This window comes from Haliotis cracherodii, unplaced genomic scaffold, assembly GCF_022045235.1.
Source record: "Haliotis cracherodii isolate W230 unplaced genomic scaffold, xgHalCrac1.p SCAF_1, whole genome shotgun sequence".
Taxonomy (NCBI): Eukaryota; Metazoa; Mollusca; class Gastropoda; order Lepetellida; family Haliotidae; genus Haliotis; species Haliotis cracherodii.
The window spans coordinates 20,345,024-20,368,801 of NW_027266264.1; the positions used below are offsets into that span (position 1 = coordinate 20,345,024).

General features: G+C 38.6%; 1 protein-coding gene across 1 annotated transcript; it reads left to right on the forward strand.

Moving 5' to 3' along the window:
* Positions 1-468: 468 nt before the first annotated feature.
* Positions 469-23,223, forward strand: LOC139461549 (tetraspanin-1-like). Its single transcript, XM_071243034.1, has 8 exons — positions 469-538; positions 17,483-17,571; positions 18,152-18,373; positions 18,848-18,922; positions 19,897-19,998; positions 20,293-20,475; positions 21,090-21,173; positions 21,539-23,223. Exons 2-8 carry the CDS (start codon positions 17,491-17,493, stop codon positions 21,605-21,607), a joined length of 816 nt encoding a protein of 271 aa, XP_071099135.1. The 5' UTR covers positions 469-538; positions 17,483-17,490; the 3' UTR covers positions 21,608-23,223.
* Positions 23,224-23,778: the final 555 nt, after the last annotated feature.

A 23,778-nucleotide genomic window follows, 5' to 3' on the forward strand; every position in this document is an offset into this window, starting at 1 on the left:
AAGCATGTACTGCGCAGCCGTAATAGTAGATGCTCAATTCGGTTGGATTGACGTTGACACTGACAAGAGGTTCATGTACATATCCGAAAATGAATTATAATCTGCGGTGTATAGTTTTCACTTGCTGTATACAAACTGTACTGGGGGTTAGTTTGGCGTGGAAATGTCTGCAGTGACAACCTAGCAACAGGTTGAATAATACCTGTTCTGGCCATAAGTCCAAGTAAATATTTCTCAGTTACGCGCAAATTGAACATTTTACGAAGACCAGCATTCCTTGGTACATTGTTTTGTCACATAAAATACACCTGTGAAAATTCATTAGCGCACGTAATACTTGATGTTGGTGCGAAACATGAATCACAAAGTTTTTTTAACCGAGAGACCTTTCACTCTAATCGAAAGCGCGCGAGAAGCAGACGACATAATCTAAAAATAGCTCCACGAGCAGGTGTGTTTTAGCTGTGACTCCAGGTGAGGAGAGTGATTCACCATTGAAGGGAAGGATATACGGGGTTCAGGAGCTTTTGTGTTGAAGGTAAGATTGGCCATTTATTTGTTATAGTTACAATCTTTCCAAACCTGTATAAACATAAAACTGACATACATCAAGTCGCCGAATCCGATACAGTGTCTTACGTTTTCGCAATTAGAACTTATATATAGAAAACTGTCTTGTAATTGTGTTTCGTTAGCCGTGTGTTCAGCGGAATACCGTTATAAGATTTACAAAACTTACACCGGTTGCCAACGTAACTGACAAGAAACTATATTCATAACAGATTCTTGAAACCATTCAGTTTTCTTGTGTTAAACCTGTGTTTGCAGCCAGCAACAAACGGCAATACTGGGTGCATCCATGTGATATTACTATTGGTTTCCGTTGCCTTGTTTGGATTTAGTTAGTTTCCAATTGTTAGCGAAATTCATATGACGTAAGAAAATAATAATATGATCAAGCTGTGTGTACTGTCGTATCTGTGATGTTTCTTATTTGATAGCAGGAGAGAAACATTCACGTTCACTGCACACAACACGTGTATGATTTATAAACCTAAATTGTTTCGGACCTTTAGAAAGTGCGTAATATGATAAATAATCAGTGATACAGTGGGTGATATTTTTTTGCGCGCATCAATAATGTATTTCAACTATGGCAGATGTTCATCTATGACAAATATATACACGAAAAGCACTTTGTGTTTTTGAACGTCAAACACAGAATGTTATTGCTATAAATACTCCAAACGCTTATTGCATATTATCACCTTAGAAAATGCACAAAGGCTCCAGTGACACTCTGACAGTTGCTCGTTACTCCACTGTGCATACACCCACGGTGGGTAAGGTTATTTGTAGTTTAAAGGCGTTATTAGATTCCTGTATGCAAATCTGGCCCTAATCTTCGGTAGCCAGTGTTGTTGAACAATGCAGAGGGGACTCGCCGGGATCACGTATCGATCTCAGAGCTGGCGATACATCGACAGGCCGCACTAATTTGTGGGTAACGAACTGTGGCACACACACAACTGAATACTTAATTAGTGGCATTGTCTATATACCAATCCAACATAGTAGTTTTACAGGACACCGTAGTAACATTGATCTGGCCATGTACCCACCGATGCATGGACATTTGCGGAATGTACTTTGTGTATTTGTGTATCCACAAAGTGTGTTTTATGTACGTGACACATGTAAAACGAATTGAAAAACGGCTTGTATAGGTAAAACTGGAATATAGATGAATTAAGTTTTTCTTCAGAAGCTTGGGCATTAAAATTGGGTTCATTATGAATTATCTTTTATGTAAAAATAATATTTAATGTTTATGTAATTTTCACAACTAGTTTGCCTTTTACGCCCAATGACAGTGCGGCGTTAAACAACAAACAAACAAACAAAACGCCCAATGAAATCTGTTTCGGCGGATAATAGAGACTGTTTATTCACTGATGTTGACGTTAAATATTCATACGTATTATATGTTTTGGTTTTACCGTATTCTTCCGAGATATATACTTGTGCTCATGTGACAGTTTTATTTACAAATATAGGAATCAAATACTTTTATTTCAATGAATACTACATAAAATTTAGTGATAACTTATTTTATTCTTTGTAACGGAGTTTCAGGGCCACTTCTTACCCCTTCATCACCTGTTCTTCCAACTCCAAAATGCCTATCAAACAGTCCGTTTATTTCCATCTTTTAATTAAGCAACATCAACATGTCTTGCACTGCCTTGTGCCATCATGGTATCAGTGACGTCCGTGATGGGAGCTAATGAAAACAGGCAATAACCAACAGCACATGTATTTGTTTCCATGCAAAAGCTAAACTTCATCGCCGTAGTCAATCTTTATTCATACTAATAGATGTGTTGAAGTTGCTGCTGCTGATTTTATTGTTAACTGCATATATCGGGTGTTTCATTAACCGATCGACCTGATGGTGGCTTGGATGCACGGTCGTCGTGGAAACGAAAATAGTTTTAATGTTAACAGTTGATAGGGCGTGGCAGTCACGTGCTATTTCACCTGACGGAGACTATTGAGCTGACGTGATATCACTGTTGTGACCACGCAATATCGGCCAATTGGCTGTCATATTGTGAAAGAGCGAGTAGTCAATCTGGCTTACGCAATTTTGGAGGAGAATATCAGAAGGATATTATGATGTATCAGATGTCACGTAGTTGTATAGATGGCAATTTAAGTTTAGCCACTGTTTGTATTAAATAACTGCAATCATATAACCCTCAACTGAAAATGAAGTCTTACCTCAACTGTTCACATTATAACCCCAACACCGAAAGAAGTAGTATCTGCCATGCACATTCTGATCACATAAATTGCCAATACTCATTGCGAAAGTGAACGATCATTTCACGCATATTTGTCCTCTATCTAAACCTCAAAATCTATGATCGTTTAAAACGATATGTTTAAAGTGCCAGCACATCTGAATAGCACATATTTGCTCTGCTGTTAATAGCAATCGTAAAACGACGAATATTGCGAAATATGTATCCTAATACTTCTGTCTATTTACCTTAGTTCCGAAGAGAATGTTGTGTAAACACGTTAACGCTCACGAACTCCGCGAATGTTGCATAAACATACGACAATCCAATACCGCCTCAATCTTATTGAAATAACCTTTTCAAATTCGCAGATTAAGTATTGAAATGAGAGAATCAATCCTCTATGTTGCAGAACAGCTGGATGATGATAACGCATCATAATGATGAACAATGTGTGAATGATACTTCACAAAGCCATTCCAAGAAGATGGGTGGGGTCCTTGATCAATTTTTACGCAGAAGTCAATAAGAGGTATATTATTAGTTAGAATGCGAACAATGATCATCAACACAGACTGGCGGTTAGATGTTTCTTAAATTATAAAGTAAATTATGATAAATTTTCAGTTTTCGCTTCTGCATACATATTGAGATTTGATGTATTTTCTAATGTAAAAACGACCGGTGAATAATAATGTCAACCTATTGCAGCGGAATATTTCACGTGTTATGAATAAGTACACATACATGCCGTTTTAGTACTTATTTATTTTCTGCTTACAAATATCGATAGAACGTTTGTAATGCCACTCATGATACTATGGTTTATGTATGTGTATCAAACGTCTAAGCATAACGCACTCTCCGCTGGAATATTAACTGGTTATATACAAAACGTTTATGCACACATAAAACAATCTCCCCTGTGATATTAACTGGTTATATACCAAACGTTTATGCATAACGCACTCTCCCCTGGAATATTAACTTGTTATATACCAAATGCACTCTCCCCTGGAATATTAACTGGTTATATACCAAACGTCTATGCATAACGCACTCTCCCCTGGAATATTAACTGGTTATATACCAAACGTTTATGCATAACCCACTCTCCCCTGGAATATTAACTGGTTATATACCAAACGTCTATGCATAACGCACTCTCCCCTTAAATATTAACTGGTTATATACCAAACGTTTATGCACACATAAAGCAATCTCCCCTGTGATATTAACTGGTTATATACCAAACGTCTATGCCTAACGCACTCTCCCCTGTAATATTAACTGGTTATATACCAAGCATCTGTGCATAACGCACTCTCCCCTGGAATATTAACTGGTTATGTACAAAACGTCTATGCATAACGCACCCTCCCCTGTGATATTAACTGGTTATATACCAAACGTCTATGCCTAACGCACTCTCCCCTGGACTATTAACTGGTTATATACCAAACGTTTATGCATAACTCACTCTCCCCTGGAATATTAACTGGTTATGTACCAAGCGTTTATGCATTACGCACTCTCCTTAGGATAATAATTGGTTATGTACCAAACGTTTATGCATAAAACACTCTCCTTGGGATAATAACTGGTTTTGTACCAAACGTTTATGCACACATAACGCACTCTCCCCTGGAATATTAACTGTTTAAACACCAAACGTCTATGCATAACGCACCCTCCCCTGGAATATAAACTGGTTATATACCAAACGTTTATGCACACATAAAGCAAATTCCCCTGTGATATTAACTGGTGATATACCAACCGTCTATGAATAACGCATTGTCCCCTGGAATATTAACTGGTTATATTCAGAACGTTTATGCACACATAACGCAATCTCCCTTGGAATATTAACTAGTTATATGCCAAACGTCTATGCACAAGACACATACCCTTTGGATATTAACTGGTTTTGTACCAAACACATAACGCACTCTCCCCTGGAATATTAACTGTTTAAACACCAAACGTCTATGCATAACGCACTCTTCCCTGTGATATTTACTGGTTATATACAAAACGAATATGCATTATGCACTCTCCCCTTGAATATCAACTGGTAATATACCAAACGTTTATGCATAACGCACTCTCCTTAGAATAATAACTGGTTTAGTACCAAACGTTTATGCATAACGCACTCTCCTTAGAATAATAACTGGTCATATACCAAACGTTTATGCATAACACATTGTCCCCCGGAATATTAACTGGTTATATACCAAACGTCTATGCACAACACACATACCCCTTGGATATTAACTGGTTATATACTAAACGTTTATGCATAACGCAATCTCCCCTGGAATTTTAACTGGTTATATACCAAACGTTTATGCACACATAACGCAATCTCCCCTGTGATATTAACTGGTTATATACAAAACGTCTATGCATAATGCACTCTTCCCTGGAATATCAACTGGTTATATACAAAACGTCTATGCACAACACACATACCCCTTGGATATTAACTGGTTATATACCAAACGTTTATGCATAACGCACTCTCCTTGGGATGATAACTGGTTATATACCAAACGTATATGCATAATGCACTCTCCCCTTTAATATTAACTGGTAATATACCAAACGTTTATGCATAACGCACTCTCCTTAGGATAATAACTGGTTATATACCAAACGTCTAGGCATAACGCATTGTCCCCTGGGATATTAATTGGTTACATACCAAACGTCTATGCATTACGCACTCTCCTTGGGATAATAACTGGTCATATATCAAACGTCTATGCATAACGCACTCTCCCCTGGGATATTAATTGGTTATATATCAAACGACTATGCATAACGCACTCTCCCCTGGGATTTTCACTGGTTATAGGCCATGCAATCAATACCAGTCGCTATTGCCTATGGTACTGTCGCGTGTATAAAAGCAAAGCCATTAGTCAGTACAAATGGGAAGAAAGAACACTTCCAACGAGCAGCACTACAGCGAACACTGAGCCCGTGTATTCATATTTATATTTTATTTGATTGCATTTGACAGATGTCATCAATTATTGGACTGTTGGATAACAAAGATTGTTTTATTTGGGCTACTCAAAACATTTGTCAGAAAGATTGATTGGTGTTTGTCATGTTATTTTTGTCCCCGACATTTCAAAATTGTGTCATATGACCATTCTTAGTTTAACAATACCAATGATAGAATGGCATGGATCATATATTTCTTTTTATATATATAATTAATATTAACATCTTCGTTCACGAAAGCCAAGACAATCTCTTTCCTACGTTTTCATTACTTTCAAAACGACTTCTCAATGGTATTCACTTGAACAGATATCAATCTATGTGCATACATGTATGTATATACCGTACTAACGTATGTATATATGTATGTATGTATATATGTGTGTGTGTGTGTGTGTGTGTGTGTGTGTGTGTGTGTGTGTGTGTGTGTATGTGTGTGTGTGTGTGTGAAAGATATGATATGCACCATTAAAACGTAAATTATGATATGTTTCCGCCATGTATCAACAAACAAGATGAAATCTACGTTTAATTAGGGCATGCTAGTATCGACATGCTCACAAGAATATAAATTACAGCTTGCAGCTATATTGGCGCATTTACATTCCAGCTCTGGCCGATCAAGGTTTACATCTGGGACATATGCTTACTTTGTGGTCTATTAATTAAATGAGATATATTATTTTAGCGGCCATGCGTAAAATTGATTAGTCGATGACACAAAACTAACATTTGATAAATATGATCAATACATGTTGTTGAATTAATAAATTAAGTGAAACATTTTATCAACGCCTTGCCATGTAGCTCTATAGTGGTGATAGTGATTTGATTTGCAAATATGAAGATATGAAATTATGAATAGGTGTTTATGGCAACAAAGGCTTTGCCTTGATCTTAAAATAATACCCATGTCCTGTTCAGTATTATCCATGTCCTGTTCAGTATTATCCATGTCCTGTTCAGCAATATAATGCCCTGTTCAGTATTATCCATGTCCTATTCAGTAATATAATGCCCTGTTTAGTAATATCCATGTCCTGTTCAGTAATACCCATGTCCTGTTCAGTATTATCCATGACCTGTTCAGTAATACAATGCCCTTTTCATTTTTATACATGCCCTGTTCAGTAATATCCATGTTGTGTTCAGTAATATCCATGTTGTGTTCAGTAATATCCATGTCCTGTTCAGTAATATAATGCCCTGTTCAGTATTAGCCATGCCCTGTTCAGTATTATACCCGCCTGTTCAGTAATATCCATGCTGTGTTCAGTATTATCCATGTCCCGTTCAGTATTATACCCGCCTGTTCAGTAATATCCATGTTGTGTTCAGTATTATCCATGTCCTGTTCAGTATTATCCATGTCCTGTTCAGTAATATAATGCCCTTTTCATTTTTATACATGCCCTGTTCAGTAATATCCATGTCCTGTTCAGTAATTTAATGCCCTGTTCAGTATTATCCATGTTGTGTTCAGTAATATAATGACCTGTTCAGTAATATCCATGTTGTGTTCAGTAATATCCATGTCCTGTTCAGTATTATCCATGTCCTGTTCAGTAATATAATGCCTTGTTCAGTATTATACATGCCCTGTTCAGTAATATCCATATGCATGTTGTGTTCAGTATTAAGATTAATAATCAGAGTCGGGCCTCAGCAGCTAACGTTAAGCTATTAATATTGTCTCGGATTTTTGGAGATATATTGTTTGATCCAGTGACAGTGGCACTTGCAATTTTGCCACCGTCCTTGGATCGATCAGTGAAAATTAAACGATGGGAATAATATTTATTCTTAATTTAAATAATCCTGTTTTAAATCATTTGTGTCAGATGGCAGAGGCAAGAGAGAGGACAACGTCTGGTCTGACTAATTGACAGGGAGGAGTAGGCAGACAGACAAAAACTGATGTGGAGAGATAATGTCTAAATTAATGTTAGCAGCTGTATTATGTGGCTTGATCGGAATCTCAAGGGGTGGTACCAGCTTGGATTTGGTTTGAAACAAGTCTTCATAATGAGGATAAAACATACAATCCATTCCGGATTGGATGGACTTGAATGCATTTTGTACAGATAATTTATAGGACGTTGGTTGCAGATCATCAGCCTCCACATATAGGCTGTCTACTGGCAATGTTCTGAAGCTCCAGAACCGGGTAAATGTACAATATCTGAAATAAGAATTCGTGTATTGTTTGGTTGTTGTTTAACGCCACAATCAGCTATATGACGTCGGACTTGAAATCATATAGGTAAAGGTTTCATCAATAGTTTACCAGTTTATATATACTAGTTTATATATATCGTTGAAAACGAAAACGATCGTTATGATCAATACTTTCTTGCGTACTTAGTAGATGTTGACGAACTGTATCACGATGTTACTCTGAGAGTATTCGACCGGTTCCGTGGTCAAGTTGAAGAGCGTCTTCCCGTAGAGCCAAAGGTCGATGGGTTGATACCCTGGCCGCGTCGTGTTAGAAGACGTTAGAAGATGGTACTTGTTGTTAAACTGCCTGACATTCGGCATTAAGGGGATAAAGCAAGGACTGGCCGCCAACGAATCAACATAATGTGTCCGGGTGACGTATCCATGTTAATCTGCGGCATAGATTAGCCCTATGAAACCGACACACGTACACACGTGCCTGCACGTCGCTAATATAGGAGTGAAATAATCTTAAACACGACGTTAAACACCATTCAATAGGCAATTTGATCGCGAAAAGAAAAAATGTGTACACAAAACAATTACATCCAGCTTGTAACATTTATCTATGAAAACGGTACGAAGTGATATATCATTGTGCGGACCTCAGAATTATAGTTTGAACTCAAAGCTGTGACGTCAACATAAGTGGCACGCGTCAAGGATTGGGTGTGGATGTTTATAGGTCTGATTATCAATGAAACGTGACACATTTTTATGAGGAAGATGATTTGTAATAAAATGTGAACCAAAACACGCAAAATGAAATACAATTCTAAATGTAAAATAACCTGGCACATGTACGTACTTAGAAGCCAGAGAAGGGTGCATCTTAGGCACAAAAATAAACAGCACTGCCCCAGTCGAGGAATACGTTTACCTAGTGAAGCATAGCATGTCACACTGCAGCCGCCCTTGTTGACTCTGATGAGCAAGTCACACTATATGACAACGAGATATGTGGGCGTGGATTTGGGGCTGTGCAACAGATGGCACAGTTTACCAAGGGTGTGCTGCCTGGATGAAGCCACGCTGGCGGTCTGTGTACCGTGGCAGTGTGGTCTCACATGAATGATGGATGACATACGTGCATATAAACATTTTAAGTTAGATGGTAAATATCTTACACACATTCTCACCTTCTCGCCGCAGAGTGTAACATAGCTACATTGAGATAACGCTCATGAATATTTCAGTTATACACGCGACCAACTTTTGATTAGATCAGAAGAAATTATTGACTTGATCACTTGATTTTGTAGCAAATTAAAACATCAGCCACAATGGGTATTCATTCCTGTATCTCAGTCACGTGACCTGAAAGCCACACACTCAGGTAGATATACACCCGTGAATCATTATAAACCTACAATGATGACACCAGGTGTTCGGGGACGAGGTAGCATCTCCAGGCCTACTTGTAACAGCTGTCTTGGTTGTAGACGAGACGATATTCATAATTTCTTGAAAGGGTAATTGTGTTTATCAAAACTGATACACATATTTTCTCTTGTTATGTAGAGATGAATAAACACCTGTCAATAATTCTGTGTGTGTTGTACGTATTTATATGTATCAGTCATTGGAAAGATGGTACTTCTGTTTGGAAGTAACAAAATTTTAGGTTTGCATAATTTTGTGTTGTAAGCGTTTTCAATCGCTATTTAATATATTCGACTCTAACAATGATATCACATATATTCGACACATATACTGTATATTGGAGATTTGATCGACATAACTCGGGGGATTTGAGAAAATACGTATTGGGTTATCAGAAGCGACCAACACAATCACTCATCGAATATCGTATTGGGGATTGTCATCTCAATTTACAAGAAGGGGGAACGTGTGGCCTGGTCGCCTAAGGCGCCGCAATTCGCTCTGCAGAATTGCTGTCACTTAGGTACACCCAAAACCTATGTTTTGAGTTCCAATCCCGGTGCGCCCCGGTTATGGTTCTAGGTTAGACAGCACCATACCCGTGCTCTTAGGTTTCATCAATGTGGTGACCATCTGAGACCTACATCACTTCAGGCTTTTCTCCCAAATTACGCTGACACAGCTTGATATAACCAGAATAGTGTTCAAAGCGGAGTTAATCCCAACCCATTCACTTACAAGACATTTTCGATACAGGCGTGTGGAATAGAGAGTTCTACGTGTGTGGCAGATAAAATGTATATAATGATCGTTGTCTATGTTGCCGCCGCCGGATAGGGGACTATACGACCCGTGGTAGCAGGGATTCAGGTGGAATTTGATCCACGAAGACCCGGGTTAGAATTTATCTACAGCAACAAATGCTTGTTGTGCTAACGGGACCGGGTGGTCAGACTTGCAGACTTTGTTTGTGATGTCATCGTATCCCAATTGGGTAGATCGATGCTCATGATGTCAATCATTGGATTGTCAGGCCCAGACTCGATTATTTACATACCATATAAAGCTGGTATATTTCTGAATATGGCGTTAAACAACCACAAACATATATTTATAAACAATGCACATTCCACCGAGGTGAGAAGAAGTGCATTATATAATGACTGTTGTACATGTTGCTTCAGCCTGACAGGGAACAATACGACCTGTGTAAATATGGGTTCAGATGGAATATAGGAACATTACACATTCCACCGAGTTGAGAACAACTACCATTACACCCATCATGATTGGTATTCTCAGAGTGCGTAATGCCTAGGTCGAAGTTAAGCGTGGAATCCTACGGAGACAACCTTCTAGGACCCTATGTACATGAACATGTTGATTCGTTGGAGAGCAATAGGCGGACAATGGCATGCCTCTGTATGTCACCATTAACTGTAGAGGTAACTATTACACACATGGAACAGACAATCACCGGGCTACTGTAGATCCTATAATGCAGGTAATTGTTCCCCTGACGGATGTGATGACTGGTGGCGCGGTCGAGTTCACGCGAGGGGCGAGTTAATCACAGGTAACGATACTGCCATGTTATCATCAGCACGCCAGTCTACAAAGGCCTGACTGTTGCAGACAGGATATGAATGCCAGCACTAGACGGGAGTTAGACTTTAGTTGTACGTGCTTGTTGTCTGGTTTATGTTATACTATACAATACGGAGCAGAGGTGTACGGGCTGAAATTTCTTATTTGAAATTTCCATTTGACATTTCCAAATTTGACGCATCAGTGACAAAAATGATGTCCGATGCAATTCCCTAATTTGACTTGTACCATATGTTCCCGTACTTTTTCGGGTGAACAATTGACATGCCTTTGCATGTGTTTCTGACGGTCACCACCATTTTCGCGAACACCTGGTATCATTACTATTTGGTAGTGATTCATAAACACAATCATGTTCATGATATAGTCGGAATTGTACATTCAGACAATTTATGATTTCTGCAGAGATTTCTAATGGATAAGGAAAGGGTTTTATTATTGTTATTACTATTGTTATTATTATTATTATTAAAAAGTACAATGTGTCATAGATTTGCATGCACGAGTAAAGATTTTTGTACACAGTATTGAAGTATATGTATCATGGATTTCATATGTATAGGTACTGGTACATGGGGGTTATTAAGTATCGATTGAGACCGCTGTATATGCCCTCATATATATTCCTAGGAAATGTTGAAATATGATGATTGGGTAACTATTGTGTAAGGTTTGGTATGGCTATGTATAGAATGATCAATACTTAGAATCCCACACGTGTCACAAACACAAAGCCGGAAAGATTTATATTTCAAAACTGGTTAAATATTTAACAGTACCAAACAAGTGCATTTCCTTGATACCACCGGTGGGGCAGGATATGCTTGCCTTTTCGCGAACTTCACTATTTGAGAGCGATTCATAAAACCATGCCCAAGATATGGTAGGAATCGTACAATTTACTATTATTATTATTATCATTATTATTATTATTATTATTATTATTATTATTATATGGAACATGTATATATACATTAAACTTTTCTTATCTCTTTGAAATGTAATGAAATTCGAAAAGCGTTAACTAGATTAGATTTCCTTCGCAAAAGGTTTTGTTGAAAGTGCAGAACGAATATGTCTTTTATGTAATATCAATGAAGTAATGGATGATTGTCATTTTCTTCTTGTATGTCCAGCATGTGCATCAATAAGAAATAATTATATACATTGTATCAACCTAAAGTTGTTTAATGTAAATCTCTGTTAACTTCCTCTTGCAGTGTAACTTGTCAGCGTTTATTCATCATGCCTTTATGTACAGGACTCCTTTATATGCTCTCTACGCTGAAGTTATATATAATTATGTACTATAGGCGCGTGACATCTTCAGTGCAGAAACAAAGAATGAATAATGTTCCATGCTAATGGCACAAGGAAATAATGCACATTTTCTTTGATAACGAAGAAACTGATTATGTGGTATTTGGTCATTTATTTCATAATGGAGAAAACGAGCATGTTACAACTAGGATATTGTTTCAAAAATGTCTTGATTATCCGCCGAAACAGATACTTTTTTCCTGTAAAGGAAAAACTAGCTGTGAAAACTATATGGGCCACTGAGAATCAGTGATGGCACGAGGTTTTCGCCAGAAGAGTAAGCATGTCATGCCCTACCGGTAGCCTCCGCCATTCACACAATGTTGATAAAAAGTAAATATATATTACCTGACGCCGCACAGCAATAACCCTGCCACGCGACGGCAGACTGTGAAAAACACAGGCAATCAAATGATCTCTGGACCAGACAACCCATCGACATGATAGTGCATTTATGATTTTGTTGATGCTAATAAAAACGATTTGTTAAGGTGGACATGCGTCTGCTGTGTGCAAGTGTAGAGATTCTGCTGCTCATGAGTAAAGAAAAACGCTCAAGAACTACATTTGATTTGCAACACAGGGGGCAGTTTTAATGTCTTGGCCCAAACATTTTGATTGTAGTTGACTCAGCACAGATAAATGCTATTGGGCCTGTGATGAAATGCTTATGTAGTATAGGGTCTTTTCTTTCATAATGGAGAAAATGATTATGTGGCATATTCTATATTCTTTGATGGGGAATCAAATGATAACTATGTAGCATTTCGTATATTCTTTTAACAGGAAAATAGTTGTTTATGTTTCCATACTGGTTATATGTGGTATGTATAACAACACACACATATCTACAGCATTCAAACATTGTATGTATTTACTACACAGCAGATGCTGAACCGCAACTAAAACAGTCATCTATATCTAACTAACTATATGTAACTAATACATGATACAAATCAAACTAATACATAGTCAAGACAACACAGCGTCGTGAGATGCGCATCGCTGTTGAAGGCGAACCGTGATGAGGCAGTCGCCCCTGAAATTAGATTACATGATAATTCCTCAACGCAAAGGAAAGTCATGCACAAACGATGAGACTCAACTTATTACAAGTGTGCCACATATGTGCAGCAGAGATGCGTGATTCGTGGCATATAAAAGTTGTATGTTGACAAGATAATGTTTGTGTTCCAAATGCAGAAATATAGTTCAATATACCCCAACGAAAAGCTCTTGTAATCAAATATCGCCCAGTCTTGCCGCATGTGCCAATCATGTCTCCGGTCTTCGGGTTAAGTGCGGCAATGTATAATTCGTCATCCTATTAGTGTGGCGAAAGATCCGGGGTAGTATAGATCTTCAGCAACTCATGCTTGCCGTAAAAGGCGACTGTGCTTGTTGTAAGGGGCGACTAACGGGATCGGGTGGTCAGGGTCGCTGACTTGGTTTATGAATGTCATCTTATCCCAGTTGCGTGGATCGATGGTCATGATATCAATCACTGGATGGTCTGGTCCAGACTCGATTATTTACAGACCACAGTCATATACATGTAGCTGGAATATTGCTGAGTGCAGCGGTAAACAACAAACAAACAAACAAAAAATATTAGTGGTGCGAAATTCCTAAGTAAACCCCACTTCCAACGCACCCTAAAATACACTAAGTCTTAATATCGTTTATAAATAGGCTCCATGATATATTTTGCATTAAACCCAAAACTAAAAACACACGTAAGATACGAACACTTTGTAAGATGACAACGCGTATTGTAAGATAAAAACACACTTTGAATAAATCGACAATGTATATATTTCATTTTCACATACCCACAAGCCCGGATGGACTTTTAAAAAAAGAATGCACAATGAGTGAAATATGACTCAGCACGAGGAAGAATAATTAATGATCGACACAGTCAGGTCACGATGACACATAATCAACCAGGTCACATTACGCACCCGTCCCTCCAAGTCGGCACTTTACAAGAAGCATGGGTGTGGGGGGACCTATCCTACCCGGAATACATACAGGGGTGGCAATAATATAATCGGGTATACACGATATTTGACACCCACTCTGATGGTCAATATACGAGAAACTTGCCTTGATTGAGGGGCTCGTCACGCCCACACACGAGCTACTTGAGTTGCCTGGCTGCCTCAAGTATTTCTTCTTTCATTCGTGATGTGCACCTTGAAAGATCAACTCATGGAACGTCAGTTATTTACCTCGACTGATCTCTGTCTGGGGAAGATGCTGGTAACTGAATTATGTGTGTACAATTAAGACAATCAGGAACATGTTCCTTCCCTCTACAGCGTGTGGTACATGGCTGTGTAGGCACGACCTGGGAACGGATCACACCATGTGGCAATCCTGTGTACAATCGTTGTGTACAGTTTTGTTCCAACGGTTTTACAAACCGTAAACGTGAGCAGTCGCCTTGCGGAAGATAGAAGTTACCTAGCGACACATATTGACTCCTGCCCGTTTGTAACAGGAATCCCTTAGGTATGATTTGATCAGATGGTCTGCAGTTTATGATCAACGGGCTGTGCATATTTTCGGTCAATGGTCTTCACGTTATCGCAATTTTCAAACTTATTTTCTAAGGATATTTCCAGTTTGCAGACGTCGAAAACCATTCATATGTATACCATTTCTCGCTCTATCGCAATGTGTGGAGTTTAATGTTGTCTCAGCAATCAATATGATTTGATTGTTGAGACATTAACTAACAGTCCAGTGTCCCTTGACAGATGATATGTACATATGGTCACATCGAAGGTCACTTGCGAATTCCGAAGAGTACATGACCTGATGCCTGCGCTGTCATGAAGATGGATTCAGTCAAAACCTATGTGAAGCAAATGGCAAAAAGCGCGATGGAATAGATCCCATTAACTCTACTGGAAGCATATGGGTCATCATTCTGCGCCCAGGGTGTACCTGATGTGTATCAGCAGCCACTTGAAGCTTCTGCTTTCGCAACAGCTGCCATTACACAAAGATATAACGGCATTGGAATTCACACTTTACAATGAAATGACCCACAGTACACACTGCATAGATGATCAGTAAACTATCTCAATTAGATAATTAGAGTGATTAAGTCATCTAACCAGCTAATGAATACGAACGCACCATGTAGCGGTTTAGATGTTTGCAACTGTGCGTCCAACATATTTCACTTCAACGCAGCTGGCTGTTCACTGATGCAGTGAATTTCAACTAGTTAAGCATGACCTGCTAAGCAAAAGTGGTAATATCACATGAATGTTATTTACATTTCAGTTGGTATAAAATTACTCTTTGTGAAAAGCTCGTGTCTGTAGAATACGGTAGTTGGTGATGATACATATATTCAGTGTATGGTAATGATGCATTTGTAGAGAATTCAGCTGGTAAGATGTCCTGGTATTTTATGTTCATAAAGTGTATAGTGCGTGTAATCTGGGTTTGTGGTGTGTGTCCGGATGGAGTGTATGAGCTGTAATATGTGGGCGTTTGTTTGCTGCAATGGTGTACGAGAGTACGTGCATTTGTACGCGTGTGTTGTGTGATGTACATTGAAGATAGTCGATGTAATGTAAAGTGTCCGAGTGTTATGTATAATGTGTGATGTACGTTGAAGATATTCGATGTTACGTAAATTGTACGAGTGTTATGTGTGTTGTGTGATGTACATTGAAGGTATTCGATGTAATGTAAAGACGAGTATTATTTGTGTTTTGTGATGTACATTGAAGATATTCGATGTAATGTAAAGTGTACGAGTGTTATGTGTGTTGTGTGATGTACATTGAAGATATTCGATGTAATGTAAAGACGAGTGTTATGTGTGTTGTGTGATGTACATTGAAGATATTCGATGTAATGTAAAGACGAGTGTTATTTGTGTTTTGTGATGTACATTGAAGATATTCGATGTAATGTAAAGACGAGTGTTATGTGTGTTGTGTGATGTACATTGAAGATATTCGATGTAATGTAAAGACGAGTGTTATTTGTGTTTTGTGATGTACATTAAAGGTATTCGATGTAATGTAAAGACGAGTGTTATGTGTGTTGTGTGATGTACTTTGAAGATATTCGATGTTATGTAAAGTGTACGAGTGTTATTTGTGTTGTGTGATGTACATTGAAGGTATTCGATGTAATGTAAAGACGAGTATTATTTGTGTTTTGTGATGTACATTGAAGATATTCGATGTAATGTAAAGTGTACGAGTGTTATGTGTGTTGTGTGATGTACATTGAAGATATTCGATGTAATGTAAAGACGAGTGTTATGTGTGTTGTGTGATGTACATTGAAGATATTCGATGTAATGTAAAGACGAGTGTTATTTGTGTTTTGTGATGTACATTGAAGATATTCGATGTAATGTAAAGTGTACGAGTGTTATGTGTGTTGTGTGATGTACATTGAAAGTATTCGATGTAATGTAAAGACGAGTGTTATTTGTGTTTTATGATGTACATTAAAGGTATTCGATGTAATGTAAAGACGAGTGTTATGTGTGTTGTGTGATGTACTTTGAAGATATTCGATGTTATGTAAAGTGTACGAGTGTTATTTGTGTTGTGTGATGTACATTGAAGGTATTCGATGTTATGTAAAGTGTACGAGTGTTATGTATGTTGTGTGATGTACATTGAAGATATTCGATGTTATGTAAAGTGTACGAGTGTTATGTATGTTGTGTGATGTACATTGAAGGTATTCGATGTAATGTAAAGTGTACGAGTGTTATGTATGTTGTGTGATGTACATTGAAGGTATTCGATGTTATGTAAAGTGTACGAGTGTTATGTGTGTTGTGTGATGTACATTGAAGGTATTCGATGTTATGTAAAGTGTACGAGTGTTATGTATGTTGTGTGATGTACATTGAAGATATTCGATGTAATGTAAAGTGTACGAGTGTTATGTGTGTTTTGTGATGTACTTTGAAGGTATTCGATGTTATGTAAAGTGTACGAGTGGTGCGTGTGTTGTGTGATCTACAATTTGTATTGTGGAATGCACGTTTGGAATCTGATGTGTGAGATATTGATTCGATGTGGGCGTCGTTCACATGCGCATGTGAACTAACCACCTACACCATTTCTTTACAGGTTACCCAATGGTGGACACGAACAGCATGTGCAGCTCAATCAAATCTTGTCTCAAATTCTGCATCGTCTTCATCAACGTTATCATCCTTGTGAGTAGCACCACCTTCAACTACCCGTGAAGGTGTTCGTACGGATCATGAGCGTAACCCACCAATAATTAAAACTTGTAGTCTACAACCTTCTGTCCACTATCAGATCGGTCAGATCATACCACCTTGTATGTTGACGTCACTATCGTAAAGTATTATTGCAAGAGATACACCCACAGTACGCATTATCTATAGTACGTTTTAACCGTCAATGTATTACCTATGATATAAAACAGGTGGTACCTGGATAAAATTCCTTCGAGCCTGTTTTTTCACACTGCGTGGGCACGGGTAGCCTAGCCATTTATAAGGTCGCAATTCACTGTACAGAGTTGCGTCCATTGGTCGCGCCAGGATGCTGTGATCACTTGGTTCGAATTAAGGATTCGCCCTGATCATGGTCCTTGGTTTGTTAGCTCCATGCACGAACTCGATGATAACCATCCAAGACCTGCATCACTTTGGGCTTTCAGTTCACATTAAGCTGACACGTTGTGATAATATTGGAGAATTGATCTTGGCGATGTTGGTGACCTCTGGATATATCTGTAACATGTGTAATGTCTCATCTTTTGACCAGTTGGCTGGCGGTGCAGCTCTAGGCGTTGGCATCTGGATTGTGATCGATGAAGACAGTTTCTTCAACACCCTGTACCCGCACCTGCTGGATGTGAGCACCATAGACAAGGAGTTCCTTCGCCATGCCGCCATCGTGCTTGCGACAGGTGGGGCCGGGACAGTCTTCTTTGCCTTGCTGGGAATAGCCGCGGCTGTGACATCAAGCACCTGCTTACTGGGTTTGGTACGTGTTATCAGAGACCATATGATCTGTTGTATGGTCTCTGGTGTTATTAAGCTTTGGATTCTTGGCTTAAAGGATCCACAGATTACAGCCGTTCAGACAGATTTGATCAGTTCGTGATTGGAAAAAGTAGTGCGACTTAGATTAGGAAGTAAATTAATATAGTTTTTGAGTAGAAAGCAATATTTGAGCTATTCCATGGTAGCTTGTGGTAGAGTAAGGCACGACCGGGTAAACGTGTGAATGCGATGTCACATATTGACTGTTATACCCGAGATTGTATCTACCTGATGTGTCACTAAAGCACCAGTCTTACTCAGCAGCCGCTTCGTCAACACGGCCCTCATCTTGATCAATGATATGACATGCACGTGGCACTCAGAACCTGCTCAGCTTGCTCGTGGGGTTTGCCAACACGAATGAACATATTTTTAATGTTTAAATTGTTTTTATTGTTATCTCTTCTCTTTGTAGTATATAACGGTTATCACTCTGGTTATTGCTGTTGAAGTAGCGGCTGTTATACTCGGGATCGTGTTCAAGAAAGCGGTGAGTTGTCGCCTTGTGGTGCGCTGATTTTACAAAACTGGCATAATGCAAGGGAGATAACTCCAGACGTATGTTTAATTATTGAAATTATAAATAGTTCATGATAACATGAATGCATAATTTATTTACTTAATATTTCAATCATTTCCTTTCGGCATGCAAACTTGATACGTCATCAACAACTATCATTATCATTCGTGTATCGGGTTTCTAACAAGTATGACAAGGAAGCGTACGTACAATATCTCATCTCCAAAGTGAAGCTGTGGGTGTTACATTACACGAAGTGTGTCAATAATTAGAAGCCATGACATCACTAATAACCATTCTTTTGAAACTCCAAAATGAAAGATCAATTTGGTATCAAGTCATGTATGTTTAGGTAAAGACTTAGCTGGTATACTGTGTACCAGCTAATCGCCTCTGCGGGTAACGCGTGTAACGCCTTCAGCAAGGCGTAAACCGTGAAGGTCCGGGTTAGGATAGGTCTTCAGCAACCCATGCTTGCCGTAAGATGCGATTAACGGGATCAGGCTCACTGACTTGGTTGATGCATGTCATCGTATCCCATTTGCGTAGATCGATGCTCGTGATGTCAATCACTGGCTTGTCTCGTCCAGACTCGATTATTTATAGACCGTTGTCACATAGCTGGAATATTGCTGAGTGTGGCGTTAAACAACAAAACAAAACAAAACAAAACAGAAACACGTGCTTGTCGTTAGAGGCGATTAACGGGATTAGGTGGTCAGGCTTCCTGACTTGTTCGATGCATGTCATTGTATCCCATTTGCGTAGATCGATGCTCATGATGCTCACTGGGTTGTCTACTCCAGACTGGAATATTTGCAAACCGCCGTCATATAGCTGAAATATTTCTGAATGCAGCATTAAACAATAAACACACAAGCAACTACTCACTCACTCAGAGATATACTTGATGTGATATTACACATAACCTCTATTTGTTACAGTGGGAAAGGGAACTGGAAAATGAGTTAAACAACAGCATGAAAATGAAATATGGTCCGCCTTCAGATGGGTTCACGACAGCCATGAACCTGCTCCAAGCAAAGGTTCGTATCCTCAAAGTCAACATTCCTCTATGTTTCTTGTCCAGATATTCAATTGCGAAAGACATTTACAAATAACTTGCTTACTGAGTCAAAGACGCTACGTTTCATGACGCGCATCTCGAGGTCGAATCTCAGTTTCGCCCTGGTGCTTGGTTTTCCAGCACTACCACTGTCCTTGTTGGTTTCACCATAATGCATTACGCCTGCATAACGTTTGGATGAAACTGAAATGGTCTGATATAACTGGAATACTGTTCAAAGCGTTCTCAATCCCACTCACTCACTCTTTTGTAGAAAATGTGTTGCGGTTGGACAAATGGAAGTGACTACGTCATGACCGGAAGTCAGTGGAACAGGACTCTTGGGGACGGAAGTTCAGCAACTGTCCCTGATTCTTGCTGTAAGATGGAGAATGCTACTCTCGTGATGGCGAACTGTACAACTGAACCCACCGCAGATAACTCGTACTTCAATCAGGTTAGTGATACAATAGACACACACAGATCAGTACAGTTTGAACGCATACAAAGCGACATTACTTCATATCAATAAATCGTTCATCCGGGCAATTGTTAATATTTGTTTTGTTTGTTGCTTAAAGCCGTACTCAGCAATATTCCGGCTATATGACGGCAGTCTGTAAATAATCGAGTCTGGACCAGGCAATCCAGTGATTGACATCATGTGCATCGATCCACGCAATTGAGATACGATGACATGCATCAACCAAGTCAGCGAATCTGACCACCCGATCCCGTTAGTCGCCTCTTACGACAAGCACAGTCGCCTTTTACGGCAAGCATGGGTTGTTGAAAACCTATTTCACCCCGGATCTTCACGAGTCCAATTGTTAATAAGAGCGATTGAATGAGAATATACTAAGGGCGATTTAATGAGAATGGTACCCTCCGGATAAACGACATTTCACTTATAGGATACATTTTTAAATAGTGAAATGTCCATCACCCTAAATTCACCAGGGGCGCCATCCGTATTAATATTTAGATCGTGAGGGTGTAAATGTGCTTATATGTACCTGATAAAGCGATCCGATGCCATGATGATAAAATGTTTTCTTAAATTCATCGCAGGGCTGCAAGTCATCTTTATCTGACCTCTTTGTGAACTACCAAGCTTGTATCATTGGCTTCGGAGCAGGGATTGCAGGGTTGGAGGTAAGTTGTAACTACCGAGAGGCTTCCAAAATTTTAAAACACATCAGGACAATTCCGTCAAAACTGTAAACTGGGACAGAACTGAAACGGCATCATAGTACAAAAGAAAACAAATAACGGTTTCCTTCACATACATGTATATGGAAGACATTCCACAAAGTCACCCACTTATCATCAAATTGTATTTCATCCAAGATAGCTATTTACCAATCACTGATTCCTATAGCTACCAATCCCATAAAACGAGAAAACTCGATTGGTTGTTACGACTGCGTTGAGCAGACATTAATAATCTGTGATGTATACATATTCATGTTTTACCTGTGAATGTGTTTTCTGATATTTTACGATTTCTTTTCTTTCAGTTTTTCATGTTGCTTTTAGCCATTGTTCTGATCGCAAACAACGATTCCAACAAATACAATATGAGCTGATAACAGTTGGCTCCTGTGATTTGGTACCACCTGAGAAGAAGAGTGCAGCATCTGGCGCTTACCTGGTACATTTATTACTGTTTGGCCAGCCTTGGCATGACGACATGCCAATAATACCCTTACGTGCAAATATTGTATTCGCTTTTTCAATTACGCCTTGGTAAAGCAGTGGTTTATATTAGATCCTAACTTTCGATGTACTCGTACATTGGTCTATGAAGAAGATTCAACGCTGACAATAATCCCGTAAAGGTCATCTAACGAATCAACCAAAACATGTCTACAAACTGGAGGTGGTATGTCTATTGTTTACAAAAGTCATTATCGAGGCACAATGGGACATATTCTACCTTTTGCTTCGCCTTCCCTAACCAAGCGTTTTCGGTAATAACAACTAAAACGATTTCTAAGATACTCTAACATGTGTAAGGTAAGATGTGATTAGTTTTCGAGCATATATATTTGTATGTTCTTATACATTTATATGTATACGTTGGGTGTTATTTATATGTAAAGATAGCACATGCATATACTGTGCGTATTGTGATATATGAAATGCTCATTTAGTTATGGCATTATCTATTTACTGTTGTGTTGTTCACATCCTGCATTTGGAGATGGAGAATATATCGACGTCATCGACTAATGTATTCATATGGCAGTTACAGAATCAAAAATGAAGTCCATGATAGGCATTTAGAAGTTGGCCGAAGGGGAATACATGAATACATCAGGTCAATGCTGAAGGAGCAAGAAGTAGCTCTTAAACGTCGTGACAAAGATTAAAAGAAGCTGCTATCCATAAACAGTATCATGTATTCAGAATCAACATTCACTTGATAATACATTTTGTATGCTCACGTAAATTATTTAACGGAACGCGTTGTCAAGTAATGGAGATCCTAATGGAGGGAGTATTGTCATGGTGTTATGAAATCCAGCTGTTTGATCGGCCAGTTATATTCTTGTTTTAACACTTAGTCTTCGGGGTGTTTGTATAATCAATTAGTGACACCCCGTATATCAAGATAATGTCACATGTAAGTCAGGGGCCTGTAGGTAACTTCATATCAGATCAAATAATGTTAAAATACCAAGGGACAATCCAGACAACGTTAAAACGTTGAGATAAACTGATACGAGTGTGAAGATTTCTCAAGTAAATATATACTGATACCATTACTTGACTTTCTACATATGTATGTTACACAGTTGACATGTTGTCGTGGAATCAGATTTTACTTCGTCGTGATACTATGCAACCTCTTGTACATTTTTTTGCAACGTCCCTGGAGTGAGTTGAATTTACAAGGCCACTTTCAACAGAATGTTATTTACAAATGTAAGGCGAAGTGTGTCATCTTAATAAGGACAGAACTCTCAAGGCATTCATCGTATGGTGAGAAGATTCCCATCGTGATGGACGAGCACGGATTGGTCTTAAAATATTGAGGATCAGTTTGGAAGAATTCTTGCAACGGAATCCTGACTGCTTTGGTAACCTCTTTATGAACGCTCCCTGCAGCTGTCAAATCAAGGTTGGATTTGCAATTAAGGCGTATGTGGGAGAAACATCGTGCTGGGGAAACGCAAAGCCGTGATGGAACCTGAATTCTTTTTTTTTTTGCTATAACTACCAACATGTTTTGCGTAGGGCCATCTAGGATCTACACATCGTTGGTCTCTTAACTATAGTTGAGGATGACAAATTTGTTGATGTTTGTTTGTTCTCTAAAGCCACACGCATGCAATTTCACGGCGATCTTAGTTGGTAAAGCAGTACATGTTGAAACAAATGTGAATGTGTCGCAATCGGATTTTATAAAACACACACGATGAACATCCAGAAATCTTCAGGTAAACTCGTGTTTTATTCTAAATTTCTAGTTTACAAAGTCGTAATATGGTAAAAAACTTGCCGTCATGTATATCATGCACACTTCTGTTTTATCAATTACATTACTGTTTCAGTGATCGTCTTTACTAAAGTGATTTTATTTCATGCTTTGAACCCGCGTTTAAGCATTGATAGTTGCTTCGTATATTTCTGTAGTTGTTGGAGTAGAGCTAAAAATAGTACTAAATAGTATCTAAAGCTAAAGATTACTTTGTAATGAAAATGTAGATAAAAAATGCGTGTTAACATGTTTTAGGTTAGGAAATCCTGTATG

What these genes read in the sequence shown, in the direction of transcription:
- LOC139461549 (XM_071243034.1), top strand. Translation starts at nt 17,491, where the DNA reads ATGGTGGACACGAACAGCATGTGCAGCTCAATCAAATCTTGTCTCAAA. An exon ending in TCATCAACGTTATCATCCTT is followed by an intron (nt 17,572 to 18,151) that starts GTGAGTAGCACC and finishes TCTTTTGACCAG; the next exon opens with TTGGCTGGCGGTGCAGCTCT. An exon ending in GGATCGTGTTCAAGAAAGCG is followed by an intron (nt 18,923 to 19,896) that starts GTGAGTTGTCGC and finishes TATTTGTTACAG; the next exon opens with TGGGAAAGGGAACTGGAAAA.